General features: G+C 36.3%; 1 protein-coding gene across 42 annotated transcripts in view; it reads right to left on the bottom strand.

Moving 5' to 3' along the window:
• Positions 1–18,510, bottom strand: part of NRCAM (neuronal cell adhesion molecule) — a 165,945-nt gene that overhangs the window by 65,058 nt on the left and 82,377 nt on the right. For 21 of the 42 annotated variants that reach the window (XM_074870346.1, XM_074870348.1, XM_074870353.1 and 18 more), the window contains 5 exons: positions 18,201–18,347; positions 7,459–7,647; positions 5,101–5,118; positions 3,223–3,328; positions 140–336 (listed from right to left, as the gene is read on the bottom strand). In XM_074870346.1, coding sequence (XP_074726447.1) covers positions 140–336; positions 3,223–3,328; positions 5,101–5,118; positions 7,459–7,549 — 412 coding nt within the window. In that variant the 5' untranslated portion in view covers positions 7,550–7,647; positions 18,201–18,347. Of the gene's footprint in view, positions 1–139; positions 337–3,222; positions 3,329–5,100; positions 5,119–7,458; positions 7,648–18,200; positions 18,348–18,510 lie in introns of those variants that run through there. The other 21 variants (XM_074870364.1, XM_074870363.1, XM_074870365.1 and 18 more) reach the window with 4 other exon arrangements.

The following is an 18,510-nucleotide window of genomic DNA, read 5'->3' as shown; positions in this document are numbered from 1 at the left end:
TATCTGAAACTATAAAATACCTTCTAACATGTTCACCTTGATTCGATTTTTAAGACAGGGAAAAAAAAGCAAAACATTCATAAGAAAATAAGCAAACCAAAGTGTTTCACATTTTATGAACATTAAGAGCTTCGCTTACTAGAAGGCCTTATAACGATATTGTTGGAAATGGCTGCTCCTCGTTCATTCCTTGCTGTACATTGGTATACTCCTTCATATGCTTCTGCCTTCCCACCATTCATAATATTTATGACAAGGGTGCCTGAATTTGGTTTCATTGTTACCTGTGCATCTTTATCTATATCAAAATGAGTTCCGTTTCGTGTCCAGGAGAAGCTAAAATAATAAAAACAAAAAGAAAAGTTTCTTCTTCAGATGCCTTTTGTAGATTGTGTGGAGAGAAAGAAGAAAAAAGTAATTTTTGATAATACACAGTATTTTTTCTTTAGCAGATAAGTAAGACTTGTTCCCAAACTAAATGAACTAATTGAGTAATAGAGCTCTTTTTAACATAAGAAATCTGGCAATACTTTAAGATAAAAGGCTTGGCTGAACTTGTTAACAGGAGTCATTTCAAAGTCAATATTTAAAAAAAAAAAAAAAATTAAATTAAAAGATCCTGAAGTTTATGGAAAATAACTGATTTTCTTTCTAATACAGATGATACAGTAACATCTGCAAGAACTGATATTGCTAAAGCTGCATTAGCATTTCCATTACAAAACCTATTGTTGAAAGGGTTTATAAACCCACTTTTAAAAACTTGCTGTGGGCTGAAATGTGTCATCTCAGGTCCCAGCAGGAGAGCATTTCTTTTAATTGGTTTGGCCATTTTGAAGTTATGCAAGTGAATTAAAGGTTGTGTGGTGAGTTTGATTTATTTTCAATACTCTAACACAAACAACCATGATTCTTTAAATGAAATTTTGCAGTCTGAAAGCCCATAATTAATCTAGTAAATTTATACAGGTGTTACTCAAAGGAAAAGATGTTTTGAAAAGTAGTCACTGAAAATGAAGACTGTTAGAACTCATGAAAAAAATGTAAAAAAGCAGAGATTAACAGTCTGCAACTTATACTACCATAAACACCGATTTCTTACTTATGTGTATTAACGGTCAAAAGTACAGTTGTAAGAGCTAGACCAACGCCTGTGAAGTGCTGAGCACTCACAGGTTCAAATGCCGTGAACAGCAGTTTTCATACTTGTTACATTTCAGCTTCATAATCTTAAAACACAAACACTATAGATGCTTATTGGTTAAAAACCTTCCTAAAAGTATAAACTTATATGGTACCGGAAAAGCTCAAATTCTAAGTGACTCAAATTGTGCACTGACCTTCTGCAGTAGGAAGGCAGGTCTGAACATGCTACTTGCACTTTGTTGGGGGGACAGGAGAAGAACTGGACCTGACCAGCATCACTGCACCACACTGCAGTGGTTTTGGGAAGACTAGTGTGCCTAGTGAAGCAATAGTGAACCTGTTTCTTATGACTTTGTGGGTGAAGCTACAGAACGTGGGGTTTCTGTAATCCTCTGCTACCAATAACACTGCAGGATACAGGGGACTGTAATGCAGCTTCAAATGAGAGGTGGCAGATGTGGTACAAAACCCTGAATTTGAGATACATGAAAGTCAGAATCTTCTCTGCTTGAGCTATATATAGCAGCACATCCATAAACCCTTTTGCCAGCTGCTCTTACCAATAAGAAGTTACCTTGCTTTAACAAAAAATTAACACTCCGGGCTGAGAAAGTTCATCTTCAACTTCAGAGCTTTGCAGCAGCTCAAGTTCCAATATGCATTTGCAGGTCCTCAAGAATGATGGACCAGACTAAGTACTGAAATAAATTATTTGGACATCGTGTCTTTAAAAATAAGCAAAACTAAGGACAAGCTTATAAAACTCGTTAGAAAATTCTGCACTTAAATACTGTCACTTCCTCTGTAGCAGGGGAACAAAGTGAGAGACAGGTTTGATGAGGAAGATGAGGCTGAGAGCCCTGGCATATGACTCAGTCTCACAGACAGTGCTCTTGTTCTCTGAGGTAAATCCAACCCAAAAAAAGGAGTTCAAGAGAAACACCCGCAGAAGCAGTACAGTTGTCCCAAAGCGCACAATAATCATCTGATCCTCCAGGTCAATACCCAAACTCTTGAGAACGGCACTGTGCCTGGTAAATTAAAAGGTTGGTAAACACAGCAGCTATATGGCACTCCTACCATTAACTGAACACTAGGAAGGGTGACAGTGTCACAGATAATCTCCATCTTCTCCATTCTGCTGCCCAGCATGATAATGACCATGATCCCAAGGCAACCAGAAGGAATAATGTACAAAAAAACCTGGTTATTCATAAGAAATACATTTAATGAGCTCTGTGTGTGTCTGAATGAACAATTACAGACTGACCTTGCTAGTAAGCTGTAGCATAACACTACTGAGAGCAGAAAGATGCACATTTCTCTTCACAGTCTCTGTAATCAGAAGGAGTTACTAGCAATGTCAGAACACACCATGGCTACTGTTGTTGCCAGGGCAAGTACTCAGTACCTTGAAATAAGTAGTTTTCAAACATTTTAAGATACTGAAACAGGGTCTTAAAATGGAAGATGATCAGGAATCTGATCTGTACACAGGGTTACCATTTCTGCCAAAACCAAAACTTAAGACTATTAAACACACTTGGTAAATCAAAGCTATTGATCGTTAAAACTGATACATATTACATAACGTCCGAGAAAGTCCTCATGTATTTCAAGATAAGCCTCGTAAAATGGAACGATTTGCAAAACATTACATTTGAATTTATTAGTGTTACTCTGAATTTTTTCAATCATTCTTCTTACACACTATGCCTGAATCTGAAATGTGATCCAGTTCATAGTATGGCATGCCTCTTAGTGCTTTCCATGGGCATTTACCTATCTGCTTTTGTAATAATCAAGTATTATTTTATTGTTAGAGTTTTGAGGAGAAAAATACCCACTACAGTTGCTCGATGACTAGACAAAAGTTTAAATGTCAAGTATGAGGAGAGTCAAATTTATGCCACTATCTGGAAGCTGTTTAAATTACAAAGGTAGGAGTATGTGCATGTTTCTGGGTGTGCATGCACATACATATGCACATACCTGTTAGTTAACAAAAGTTACATTATTTTCTCCTAGTTTTCCTATGCTGTTAGGCCAACAAAAGCAAAACAAAATGCTACTAACCTAGGAGGTGGCTTTCCTTTTGCTTCACACTGTATTACAATATTCTCTCGAGGGTCAACAATGTAATCTTTTGGAGATTGCTGAGTTATCGTAGGAGGTTGCGACACTTCATTATGGAATATAAGAAACAGAGAGGAATTTAACAATATTTTCAAAGTATCAGTGAGATAGTTTTGTAAGCAGAATTGCAAGTAGCAACCAAATCATCGACAGAAGAGTGGGATTAAAAGTATTCTTTGTATTAGGAAGCTGAAGCCCTCTACTCTTGTAAATCAGTGTAGCTATACTAACTTCCAGCTGAGCTATACTGAAGTACAGTAAGATCTTGGCTAAAAGTTTAATGAATATAATTTCTATATGTCAGATTTCAACAGATTTTCACAAAACCAAAGGACACTTGAATTCTAAGTCCAACATATCCTGAATGAAGAGCTGTGAGACATATACCCACACAAAATGTTTTTTACCACACAGAAGAAAGACGTTGCTCTGCATTTCTGAACATTTTATGTATTTCCAAATTCTCTATGGGTGTAAACTTTTCACACATTTATTGTGTTCAACACACTGAATTAATCTACAACACATGCTTTTAGGAGCTACTTTTCAGGAGTAAAAATTGTGTTATAAGTAAAAGACTGTAAAAAATGACAAAAATAGTAACTACTTTCCAATTAAACATATAGGAAAAGGCCAGTATTGATTCTCCTTAAAAAAACCCAACAAAAATATAGTCAATCGTGTGAATTGCTCCAGGAGAAACAAACATTTATGATTTATCAAGTACTCTAGAATGGGTAGCACAAACCAGAATTTATTCACCTGACAAAGTAGTTGGTGCCTACCTATTGAAAGTAATTTATAATGTTACCATTATTTATGTCCATTTTTGCATTAAAAAATCCTGTTTAAGATATTAAGATAGTGAGAAAGGTGTCTTCCTCAACATTATTCATCTGCTTATAGTTTAGTGTCATCTAAATGAACCAGTTTAATAACATGTCCATGAACATCCCTGTCTAAATGTTGTAAGCTGTCTGTCCAGCAATACACTTTGCTAGTACTTTGGGGTCATTTCTAGCCACTTTAGCAAAATATTTTAATCATTAGAGCTAGCTGTGTTCTCATGCCTTACTCTAGCTAGCTAAATTGTAAAACTGGGATTTTTACTTTAAAATCTTCCCTACCATTATACATTAAGTCCTGTTGCACAGAAAGAGGTAGCTGTCTGTAAAGCCCTACCCACAAGAAACAGCCAGGTCAGTATATGTCAGATGCTTACTTGGGAAAAGCAAGCACACTCTGAAAAGGGACATGACATCAACACTACCTAACATACAGGATATTCCATCTGATGCACACCAAAGACCTGAAGTCTCCACTTCTGTGCTGTGCACTACATTTAAAACTTATTAAATTAACCATGACACTAAAGCTGGGTTAGGAGATCCCATAAAAGATGAGGTCTACTTAAATAACTGTATCCACTGTTTTTTAAGGATATAAAAGTATCTCCAATTTGGACATGTAAAATAGTATACAAGTACATATATTCCAATGAATTTATTTTTTATCAAATATATTTAGTCCTGAAAGTAGTAATAAAACATTGCTCATGCTGATACTCAGTAAAGATTTTAATGTTCAGATAGCACACAATCAAAAATCACACAATTAATTTGTTCAAAATATCAGAACACTGGTTTATGTAGAGTAGTATTTTCTGAACACTGCACGCACAAAACATCTAGCTACAGCAAACCAAATTATCAACAAAATGTCAGAATCACACATTTTTGCACTGCAAATTCAATGTGCAACACAATCAGTATTAATTTTCAGCAGCACACAGCCTAGTTTTTGTGAACAAGAACTTACATTCTTCTAGAAGTTTTGCTTTTATTCCCCCATCAGAATCAGCAGTTGAATGGACAAATGGGGATTAAAGAGAAACATTTGTTAGTTAAAGGAAAATTAGCATTTTTGAGAGGGAAGATAAGTATCTCTGACAAGTACATCAGTCACCATTAAAAAGAAAACATATAAAACATTTAGCACTATAACCCATGCAGCAATGCCTGAAATTCCAGCCACATTCTCCATTGTGTCAGATTTTACTACATTTATCTCAAAGTTCATGGTATGAGAAACTTTTCTGAAGTGTTGACTTTTTAAGAGCAACTGTTGTATGTGATTTTGGCCTTGCAAGGACACAAAACACTGATACTGAGGAGAGAGCAAATCAGAATTAATGGAGTGCACTGCCCTCATGCTGCAGTCAAAATCAATCCACCCGTATGAGCATATGGAAGAACAAAGAGAATGCTTCAGGCTAAAATTACTCTTACAAAGACCAAAACACCTAATTCTACTCAACAGACATGCAATCCCTTTTGGTTTGAAAAACAACTAAACAAAAAAAATCACCTTAGTTGTCACATCTTTATTGCTTACTTCACATATTGGGCACACGTCTCCTCATCAATAATGTTTTAGAGCAAGTCAAACTGCTTTTGGTCAGCTACACTGTCAGTCATCCCTTACCCACTCTGAGACACTGATGAGCATAGGAACTGCTAACCTGGATGAAACCTCAAGGTTCAACTAATCAAGTATGTTCTCACCACCAGGTCTCTCTGGTGGGTATGTAGGGAAGACCCACAGAAAGTGTCCTTCCCTTCTGTTGCTCTCCCAGAGCCCATTCTAATAATTATTTATGAAAGCAATAACATCAATATAGATGTAGTTTTGGTTTTTGGCTAAAAATTCAAGTATGTAGTTTTATCAGACCTAACAAAGTTATTAAACATTATGTAGTAGGGAACAAGTTAACTGAGAGTTAACATGATAAATCTAAAAGGGCTACTCATTTTTGTCTGTTGATGCAATTTAACCTAAAGCGTTGCTCTGTACAAAAGATATTGGAGTGGTGCACAATTTACATTAGCTCCTAAACTACAAGATCGGTTTAAAACACTATTTTTAGCCTGCAAAAATACTTAGGGAGAAAAATTAAGTTTAGAAAGTAAGGCATTCATTCACCAAACTTTTAAAGCTCTCTTTAAGCCGAAATCTATTGCTCTAAAGGCATTCATAGCACAAGTTGTCTGACGTGATTCAGATATATTGATCTTGTTACAGAAATACAGGTCATTGGTTTGAGAGGCTTGTAAGTATGCATGGAGAAAGAAACACCAAAGCAATTGCAATTTATATCAATGATTATTAAAGAAAAACATGCATTTATGGAAAGTAGGAAGGTATCAAAAACATGGAGGTAAAGAAAGCCATGCAGATCAGAATCATAGGCAAATTTACCGATGTATTAATCCATCAATTTAACATCAGTCCAAATGTTCTCTTCTATGGTAATTAGTTTAACAAATGAATAGTCACTGTGAGGTGCAACATGGTTAACTGAATTCTGAGAATGTGATCATGCTTATCTTAAGAAGAAAATAACAACCTGAAGCATGAATAATTTCATAAAATTAGTTATTACAGCTATAAAACACAGAGCTACCATTGCTTCTTTTTCAGCATGGAGTGCTACCTTCAAGGTTCCCCACTAAACCAGTCTTAAATTAGACAAGAATTTTAGATCTTTGGATTTCTCCTCTTCTAGATGTTTCCTCCCTGGTTAATGCTAGAGTTCCCTGCTCAGCATACATGCTTTTAACTTAAAGTTAGGTATTTAACTGTTTTCAGGCACTGAAATCTAGGACCCTAACTTACTCTTCTGGATCAAAAAGTAAGATGCTTCCAGAGTGTGAATTCTAGGTATTTTAATCTTTTACTAGATCTCATATCAGCTCCTGAAGACCTCTTCTATGAAGATAAGGGTGATTGTTTACAGCAAATAGGAGCTGTTCTCAGGTTTTCGGCAAATTGTCAATATGATCTTAATTTCACAAATAAATAGCATTTAACTGGGCTTCTCTCCCCTTCTTCATTGTCATCAAATAAAGTGTTCAATAAAGGTTCACTGAAGTGTGAGTATTTGTGAGAATCCTATGTTAACCCTTCTTCAGTCAAAAATTTAAGTCATTTTATATTCACAGTTTCTGAAAATCTTCAGTACATTAGTGTAAATATTCGTAAACATAATGTCCTGACTGAAGTGAGTGAACACACTCCACGTTTAGCTCCATGTTGGAGTTATCTTCATCTTCATATACAGAAATTATTTAACTAATCTTCCATTATTCTGCACATATTTACCAGGTTAATACTTACAGTCAAGAGGTACATCCAATGCAGAAATCATTTGGCACAGAAAGAGGACCAAGGAAGCTTTGCTTGCAGATATGCTCCTCTTCTTCATCATGATTTTATGCTGTATTGAGTAAATCACACTTGAAGAATGAAGTCCAACTTCATCAGACTAGGTAGCTTGGAATAGTTATGTAGATATAGACAAGAAACCTGGTAAATAAGAGAACAACATTATATAGATACGATGGAGAGCTGAATGATCACATCTTAATAATATTATGAAATACCAGCAGTCTACATACTATATCCAGGGATAATAGTTACACCATGTGCTCTAATGAAATCAAAGCAGAGATCCAAAAGTTCTTAGGACACCTAGATCATAACACTTTCCTAAGGAAGCTAGTGAACTCCTATAACATTGTGGAATGGAAATAAAAATACCTCTCCTAAGAAGTATAAAGCATCAGTCCAGCTAGTTAAAAAACAGTATATACTAAAGGTTATTGTTCTCTGAAGTAGATTTTGAGCAGAGACTAGAAATGGAAAACAGAACTGAGGTGTAGAGCTCAACCTCTCATCCTAACCTAGCACATCAAACTCTCTGATTCTTACTGTCACACCTATAACACAAATGTTAGTTTCAAAATCAAAATATTCCAGCAGGTTAAACTCCTAGAGACGTATTGCTCCTTGGAGCTCTTGGAAACTGCTGACTGGGGCATCACGTGAGAGGGCAAATTGCTTATTCATATTCAAAACTATCTACAGTACTGTACACCATAACAACTATTTGTCACGGCAGATTAGATTACAAAACTCATCAGAAGAGAGAATACCTGACTTCTAGCCTTGCATAATTATTTATACAAACTGGAACTGCAGAAGCAGACTAGGTGGTAAGCCTAACTCCTAAATACCCAGAAAGTGGTTAAGGCATACAGCAGGGAAGCATGACAAGTACTCAGACTTTCCTAGAAAAATAAACTGAACTTTCCTACATTTTAAATGAGCACTGGGGTTTAGCTGGGTAAGAGGAGAAGTGTTTCTTCCGTTCCACTTTTGGAACATATAGTTTCCTATGCTCCTGCTGTAGTGAGTAAGGGGAAGGAGAAAGGCTTCTCTTGAGAGTGCCTGAGAGCACTTCAGCCTTTTTCCTGCGATTAAGTGCTCTCCAGAAGAGCTGATTTTATTCCAGCTACAGCTGTCTGCTCTTCTCCAGTTAAACTAGGTTCTAACATACAGTTCCCCTGATCTTTATGTCATCTTCTCATTACAGCATCACTGCAATTAACAAGGTGCCCTCTCTGTACAATGTGTTTGACCTAGGATTTACAGGATACTCTTTAAAGTATTCTGCAAGTGAACCTTGACTTTTATTGTTTCTTCTCCAAGCAAAATTTCAGTTCTCCTTATGAAACTCTGAGAACCTGATTATCCACTTTATTGTTTTGTTCTTTCACAGTAAAATGAGTATTGCAGTCATCTGAGAGTATCTTAAAATTAAATTGCATTCCCTTTGAACAAGTACAAATGAATACGCAAGCATGGTGAATCAGGCATGTGCAATTAAAATGATTGTGAAAGTAATACCCTTGAGAAAATGCCTCACATTGTCTACCTCCACTACTGCAACATTCCAGTAGGATACCTATTGAGTCTACTGTTGGGATGTTTGGATATAATATGGGAATTCAGCGGGCAGTGGGAATTATAAAGCTGAGCCTGCACACTGACTTTGTCATTCTTCAGAGAGGCAATGTGCCCAAATGGTTTGTGATAGAACATATTTAACTGAAAATGATTTTAGGTTTGTCAGCACAACTGGGTGCTCTTGTTGAATACATTCAGGATTAAATCTGACATAATTTAGTATGAATACAACAGCTGCTGAGTAGAATTAAACATTGCTTTGACATAATATTATCTGCTACAAAATAAAGCCAGGCCTCTAAGTGCAGATAGTGCAAAGGCTTCAATTTCAAAACTTGAAGTATAGGAAAAATAAACAGTTTTCAAGGAAATCTGTTTCAAAGCAGCCTTATATGAAACCCCACAGAAACATGAAAAGCAATTTCAAATGAGGTAAATGGATTAATGACTCATACAAACTGTTGATAATACACACATTTTATTTTATATTTTTAACAAATGAAAAGCACAAAATGCTTGCTTTCAAGGACAACTGCAATACCCTTATCACTTAATGACAGATCTTTATAGAGCTTATGTATTTTATACAACTGTGCTAACGATGCGAGTATCAATAAGATGATTTAAAATATTTTTGAACAACTGGTTTCAAATTCCACATTTCTTTTTTAGGTTACCCAGCATTACAGTAATAGGTAACATTAAAAACTCTGATTGAAAACAATTATTTCATTTAAAATCTTTCAAGTAGAGATAATAATGCACTTAGTGTTATACTACCTAAGTGGCATGGGCACAGCAGTAATAGAAATAATAATGATATTTAGATATTGTACGTGTCGACAGACACGAGTCCTATTCAAAATTCTGCTCTTGAATAATAGTCAGTTCAGCTCCGACTGGTTTTGCTTTCCCCATCCATCTCTTACTTGTTAGATGTAAATTGTTCAAGGTAAGGTTTATTTACAGGTAGGTGGTCTTAATCAACTTACCACAGGACACATAGCTCTGGGGTGGCTGAATACAGGTGTACATAAAAATAAATAACTTTTAAAACTTTCCAAAATACACTGAATTAGAACTATTTTTAATCCTCTAGAACTCTGGAAAACACCACACTGCTTTCCTCCAAATTATTAATTTGTCACAGTCTACTATAGATATACCATTTAAAGTCATCAGGGATACTAAATTGTCTTCTCTGACCTCTTGTTTATGAAGCTTAAGCCCATTGCTTTGTTTTTGGCTACATTGTATGTGCTATTGGAACATCCATGTAAAGAAGACTGGATCAAGAATAAACTATGCAGACAGAACTCATTAATTCAGCAAAGAACTCCTCAGCACTAATTCAGATGATGCAGGGACTTATTAGGGTTAGATGGTTATATGTACTTTAGCCATTTTTAAGCTTTCTTGAGAAAGGCAGACAGCTAAGCTGTGTGCCACACTCTACACGTTCTTGGCAGTTCTATATATAGTGAAAAATTATCAGTTCAATCACGCTCCTGGACTCCCCCTACACACAGTCTTACTCTTTTGGCTCTGAGACCATACTTCAGCATTCACACTGGCCTCCTTCCTTCCCATCACCCAGACACAACAACTTCCAGTCTCTCTACTCTCATCCTCCATTTTCCACTACAGCAAAACCACTTAGTCCTTGAAACTCCTTTATTGACAATTCTATATTAAGACCTGCTAGATGGTTTGTTATTCATTAAAGTCTGGTTTGTTTCATTATATAATTCAATTTATGTTTTTATTAATCGGTTTCACATGGCAATAAGTCAAATGCTTTTCAAAGTTATTGACTGCATCACCTTATCAAACTTATAATTTTATCAAATATTAAAAGATTAAAATCAAGTTTTTGTAAATCATTCATTTTACAAGCCCTACTTTCCATAAAACTGTGTTGAGTCGAATTAATTTTACTCATGGCCTTTAATTCCCTATCAGCTGAATCCCCAATCAGCTTTTTCCATATGTTCACTGTGATTTATATCAGGCTATATTTACCCTGCTCAATCTGCTTGTCTGCTCTGAATCTGGGCAGAACACCAGCTTTCTTCCAATCTTAAGGAACATATTAAAAATTACAACCTGTGAACCAGAAATCACCCCCACTGGCTCCTCTAGAACTCACAGGTAGACCCATCACACCTAGACATGCTGACTAAAAGTATGTATCTTCAACACATATTACTTAATATCTATTAATGGTTACTATGAGTAAAAAAGCTCTCCATCCTAACATGATGCATCATACTTTTTCTTCCAATTCATCATGTTACTTGCAATAATAAATCAACAACAAGAGAAGAAGATGATTGCTAAGTAGCTCACAAAACAGTGCTAATCCTGTTTCTGTTAAGACTTGATCCTATAAAAATAAACCAAATATTTGTCTGCTTGTCTCCTCCATGGCAATGGCCAACACATCTGCCATGAGAACAGAAGCTCTTTCACACAAATACCAGTACTGACTGCGCATCTGCACAGCCCCAGCACAATAAGATCCAATTGCTTCTAGCACTTCTAGCATGACTTCAGTATCAACTACTGAACCAGCAATGTAAAACAGCTTCATTATCCACCCATTTTGCATCACTACTGACATGCACTTGTACCAGGTCATCTGACACCCACCCTAACCTTATGCAGCCTTGCATGAGGTTGACTCCTATTGCCCAACCAGGATTGAGCGGGGTCCTACAAGGGCATGAATGCTCCGGGTCTACCTAAGCACAGCCAACATGAGTCCTTTAACAGTGTTTCAGTAGGGCAGGTGAGGTTATAAATGAAGATATGTCTGTTTGGGTAATTCTGTTAAGACATCCTCCCTCCAGCAGCCATTGCTCATTGAATGGGAGACAGAAAGAAACCCCTGTGTTCCAGGTCAGCTTTGATCTTTTCCACATTGGTAAGACATAGGCAATCTGGATCTTGATTTGCTTCTGTTTGGTTGGGTTTTTTTTTAAATTTCTTTTTCCCTTTTTCTTTCGTGAGTCTTTAGTGTTGTTCTTCCCTGAACACTATAAACTTTTATAGCTGCTAACTGCAGCTCATTGGTAAATCACTATGAACACTGGGATACAGCTAAAAAAGCAAGGATATATGTTCTTAAAAATTCCACTCATCAAAGTCTTATTTCAACTGTCTGCTCTAGAAGTACAAGTGACACATCCTAGGAGTGCCCGAAAATGCACAGTAAAAAAAAAACAACTAAGCACAGAGTTCAAATGCCTAATTAAGGGCTGCAGGTAAGCCTTTTGTAAACTCAGTCATGATCCACAGACTTGAATCTTCTCTTGAGAGCAGCCACTTAAGAGTTGATTTTTAAAATACTGGAGCACGGCTCATCTGTCCTTTTACAGTTGTCTTACATAGTCCCTGAAGACATATACTGGATTTGGCCCTTCTGAGGATTTAAACAGAGGAGCGCTTACTCTCTAGATCCTGCTCAGATTAAATTACAAGCTACTTTGGTTGGGGTGATTACATACATGGCAGAGCAAAGCTGTGGATAGCTCTCAAACAGGGAGGTAAGCCTAGTAAGCCTGGCAAGTTTAGATGCCTCCAGAGTCAAATCAGCAGTTGAACAGCATTTTTGGATTGCAAATTTAAACTCAGACGTCTCAGTCTTGCTTGGGTGCTTTCTGGTGTCCTAAATTCTTGACTGGATTCAGTCTTTTTCACCTTTTTTACCTCCTCACACACAACAGAAGATGGAATGGAGCATAAAAATAATGGGTTTGTGTCATTTATTTCAGTAGTCCTTTCACGTCATTACAACCTGAACAAATATGTTTCATCTCTTAACGCATGTATGCATACTTTCTTTCCTGTCTTTTAAAGACTTGGTTGAAGTGCTTGAATTGAGTGCAACTTGCAAATCTGCTGAAGACTGGGTTTACACAGGAGGGAGTAAAAACATAACTTGCATATGCTTAGAGAGATACAGTTTGGCTTGAAGCAAATCACTAAATATGGTGATCAAGGAGAGTAAATAATTCAGCTTGATTATTAAATTTCTCAGTGAGTCAGAAATCATTCTGAGTGAGAGAAAACAAATTAAGAAAACACATTTTTACAGTACTTGGAAGTTCAAAACAGGTACCCACATGATGATATCGTTAGGATAGCTCTTCATGATAGGCTTTGACGTTTTTAGAAGCATGCAAGTAATCTAGTCGCTCATTAAGACCACTTTCACAAGATCTAATTCAGACTGAACTTCAGCAAGACAAAGGTATTTCAAGTAGCCCATCTCTCTCCCTTGGAAAGGTTTTGCAATAGAGCAAAACAGTGCTTATAGAAAAATATCTATGAATCATCAGACTGCTATGACAGCCATGCCGTACTGTGCAAACAGAACCAGAAGGAAAACTGCAGAGTGGGCAGAGGAAAATGCACCATCACCCTTGAGTGAAGACTCCCAATTCAGTGACTACTGCTAGCTCCTTGTAAATATGCAAAAGGGATGCTCAGCTGAAATGCTCCCTGAAATGTTAATTTATTTACCCAGGAGATATGATGAAAGGGTTTTTTTTTTTTCCTTTTTTTTTTTTCTTATATTTTTTTTAACCCACCAGAATTCAGAGCAGGGGCTTCAGAGAGCTCACTCAGCAGAAGGTTGTATATTCTGTATTACTCTGGTTAATTACCTTCTCTGCATCCCTACAGCTAACCCCAAAATCACTATCTGTCCAGTCCTGCAATCCAGGAGATTCTCTTGTGAAAAGCATACTGTGCAAAAGAGCAGAATCTGATTCAAAGACAGGGAAACTCCTCCCTTTGGGAAGTAGAGCAGAAACCACTAATATTAGCATGAAATGCCAGAATAGTTATGCTAGGGAGGAGGTCACTCAGAATAGGGACAGTGCCAGAAACTGAGGACTAAAGCATTCTGTCAGATATAAAACCCTAACAAGTACATGAACAAAGGAGGGTAAATAGTGCCAAGGGAACAAACTGTACAAACTCCAGCTAGCTGTCTTGGGTAGAATTTTGGAGATGGGGGTTGGGGACTGGCCACCTATATGTAACATCTATTTAACAGGCAAAAGTTAGCATGTTTGCTGGTTTTATTTTAATTAATTCTGTTAAAGGAGTCACATCTGTTAGCTTGCAATCTCTGCCCACCATTAAAAACTGACATGAACTGAGTGCTCAGATACAAACACTTCTACGCTTTAGAAATATCCCTCCCTTTCTCCTTCCATGTGCTGATAATGTTCACAATGATTACAGCTCTGTCCTGCTTTAAACAACACTGATTCAGGCTGCCACTGTTCCCAACAGAATGAGGTGAGACTTAAGCAAACAAACCAACCCCTTAAAATTTGTTTGCAGGTATCACCAGTGTTGTGCTACATTTCATAAGCAGGTCACCATGTTCAGGTATGCTACTGAGGATCATACATGCAGGGATGACTAGTGCCCTAACAACGGCCAGAAAGAACTTGGCAATGTTAAGACTTTCTGACTTTATTGGTTCACTATATGAACATCTCTAGTTCCTCCTCACTCTCAAATCATTCATAACAACACGAAAAGTGCCAATTAGCTTCATCACCTTCATAAAACCAGCCTGCTGAAGCTGGCCACCTCAACTCTATAGATAAAGCAGGGAAGGTTGGCATTCAAGTTTCCTTTTTATCCTGATGCCTTTGCTTTTATTTATTTTTTTTCTGTTGTTTTTTTGGTTTTTTTTTTTTTTTTTTTAATATTAACCTGTAGAGCTTTCACCTCCCTGAATATACAAGCTCTTGTGGACATCGTGTAAGCTTTAAGAGGGAGTATACAACAGGGCAAGGTTTGACAGGACATGCACTGCATGGGCGCAATACCGTGCTGTGAACAATGACACAACCTCACTGCCTGTCGCCGTCATTAAGAGCTGACTTACTCAGTTGACACTTGAAAAAAAACCCGAGACCTTGTATCTGCCCTCAGGACTTCACACTGTGAGCTCACCACCACAGCACAGATAAATTCTGCCAGGATTTCTCCCACTGTCCATGAGCGGACTGGAGGCACTGTCTGCTACCTACAAACATTGACAATAATGTCAGTCCCCCATTAGGTGGCAGATTGACCTAGAGACAGGATGGGGCAGGTGCTTCTCTAAACTTGGACTTGAGGGGAGAAGAGGGTGAAGGAGGAGGCAGGCAACTGTTGAAGCAAAATGCTGCGATGGGATTGAGAAGATACCAGATGAATAGTACCTTTTGGGTTTTGTTAGATGGAGGGGAAAGGCAAGAAGGAAAGAAAATGTGCACATATTTAAAGGCATTAAGGTTGGTATTATATGTTAAAATTGTATATACCTAAAGTCTGATGTACAGAAATTGAAAGTATTCAACATGATATTAACATGAAACCAGAAAAGTAATTTGCCAGCAGTGTTGAAAGCCACAATCTGGAAGATGATGGGGAAAAAAACCTGACCCTGTAACAGCCTAGTGGTTTGCACATGAATACTTGCTACAGCTCTGCCTCCTTCTACAGTGAATTCACAGTGACAGATTATTTCATCCTAGATTTCACCTTTAAACAAGGGCTACAAGAGCATTACAGGTATTTCACAGGAAGAAACAAGGGAAAGGTGAAAAAAAAGTTGCAGTAATTAGGGAATATTTAAAAGCAAGAAGGCCTGAAGGCTTCAGACCCATTGCAGATCCACTGTGGATTCGTTGTTAAGGCAAATTCCAGAAAATCTGAAGTATCTAAAGATACATCACAGACTGCTGTGACACTGTCACCACCCCGCCCTCTCCCTGTGAAGTACAAGTCATGGGTATCCTTCTCCTCATACAGCTTTTACTGTAGTCAATTCTATTGCCAGCCAGACATAAAAGTGAACGGTTTTAGTTCAGAGCAGGAAAAGCACCTTGGATGAAACCTTCAGAAGCAAAGGTAACATTTTGGATGAATCAGCTTTTCACCTGTTATTACGTCCCCCTGGAGTCTACAGCTATCCACAACTACCACATTCATTCTAGTTCTTACTGTATTTTCCTTCTTGTTTCAAACAAACTATGTGATTTTAGCCAGTTTTACTGCCACTGACTGTTAAACCTCATCTGTGTAAATACAAAAATGGATAGATCCAATTTTGTTCTGTTATTTTAGTGGGACAACTTCAAATAACAGATACAATGTACTAAAATTTATATTTTTAGGATTAATCCCTCATTTTTCTGGTGTTATTCAACCAAATCTGCCACTGGCTTCATCTGAAGTTGGCTTGATTAAAAGTCTTAAGATTTGTACTATAATCTTTATTGCAGCTGATTCTGTTAAATCTCTGTTCCCCACCCATTTCCTTGTATCTGCATTATCAAAGACCAAAAAAAAAAAAAAAAAATCACAAATATAAATGAGGGGCTTATTTTTAAGTATTTCACATTTACATACATGTGGAAAATTTCTCTGTTACTATGATGTTAAAGGATTCATATGGCTTTTTAATTGAATCTATTTTTTATTTTAATGTATAAAAAATAAAACCCTGCAACTTAATTCTCACAATAAATCTTACACTTCTAACAGAGTTTTAAAACACCATTATCAAACTGAAATCTTCTAAATTATATGTGCTAACCTACACTCACATGCTGTTGCTCTTTCATTTGAAATATATTTTATATGTTAAGAATTTTTCAATTTTCCATTTAAAAGAATCAGAGAAGGCAACTAACACCACTAAAATAGTATAATTCTAGGTGCAATTTAAGGAAGCAGCAATAGGACAAAGCCAATAACTCGAGCCTGACTGAGCTTTTTTTATACAAATCATTAATTCAAACCTTTAGGGTAAAAAAAGCTCATTTATTCATCAGGAAGTTAATCCAGTTTGTTCTCTAACTGGGAAATAGCTTTCCCTATTTTTTTTCTACACATACACTATTCATTAATGAAACAAAAAATCTTACCCAGGACTTCGTATGTATTATGTAAGTAAACATTACACTTTGATGTAAAAATTTACATTGTTCACAGATTCATTTGAATTTCACATTCACATTGCCACCGAGGAGATAAAAGAAATTTCTTTCATACTGCCATGTTTACTACTGTTTTCTTCGGCTTGTCACAACTAATTTATCCTTTAAATCAAGATCTCAAATGCAAATAGCACACATTGCAAGAATAGTAATTTTTTTTTGCTGTTTAAATTAAGCTCAGTGCAGTTCTGCACAGTTGCACCAATGGATGAGGAAAACTTTTTTCCATTCAATGTACTTTTTCAAATAGTCTGTTTTCTGATTATATGAATATTATTCTAAGCACACATGATATCCTCCCACAAAATTAATAATAAATATTGATTTAAAGAAAGATTCTTCAAGGTAAATGAAAAAAATAGCATTGTTAGAGGAAAACATATTAGAAAATCCTAAAATAATTACAAAAAAACTTTCTGAAATTCTGCTGATACTACTGAAAAAGCACTTTACTAAATAACTTGTAACCCAGACTGAATGTTGGTACTAGCAGACTGATGAGAGCATTATTTTATCCACACTAGAGAATGACTACATTTAATAATTCAAAAATAAAAATAGCTTATTAACACGTATGCATATACAATATTGGTATCACACAATGAGACATCCAAAGAAACATCAGCTTTTTATGACAATACATCTAGGCACAGAAACAAGGCAGCGTGATTTCACCCCACAACTTAATTCTTATTCTCATGAAAAGACACTTTTATAATTATGCATCCATTTTATTTCTAAACTACCATTTTTTTTCCTTAAGACAGATTATTTGCTAAATTTCTAGATATGCCCAAAATAAGAAAAACAAATTTGTCTCCAATAATATGGGTACACCCAACAGTAATTTCTCACAGCACAATTATTAGAAATTATTTCAATAAATTCTGCCGGTTCTAAGTTTTGCATAGTTGTAACATCTAACGTGTATTTTCCATGCAAATGCGGTACAAAATGTGAACATTTCAGAAAGAAAAACTTCAAGAAACTATAAAAATGAAAGCAAGACATTTAAAAAACGAAAATAATATTCCTAATTAGCTTTGATTACTTCAAACACTTGGCTATGCTTATAGTTTTTATAAATTATCTTACTCTTTGAGGCAATTTTCAGTCAATCCAGTCATAGTTAGAGTAACAGTGTATCAAGGTATCAGTCAGATCCCTCTCCTTTGCACATCTTGAAATATTGATCCTTCAAAGAAAATACAAAGGACTGCTCACCGGACTCTCAAGCAACACCTGCAGGTGATACAGCTGTATTAGCATAATACTGTTCTGGATTTCAACATGTAAAGAATGCAAAATTGCTATAAATCAACATTAAAGGCTAAAATGATTTTCTCAGCCATGCTAATTTGCATTGAGAGAGATGCTGTTGTCCAAAGATTTTTAATTTTACATT

Source organism: Strix uralensis, chromosome 5, assembly GCF_047716275.1.
Source record: "Strix uralensis isolate ZFMK-TIS-50842 chromosome 5, bStrUra1, whole genome shotgun sequence".
Classification (NCBI taxonomy): domain Eukaryota; kingdom Metazoa; phylum Chordata; class Aves; order Strigiformes; family Strigidae; genus Strix; species Strix uralensis.
This window is presented reverse-complemented; position numbering and strand designations above follow the sequence as displayed.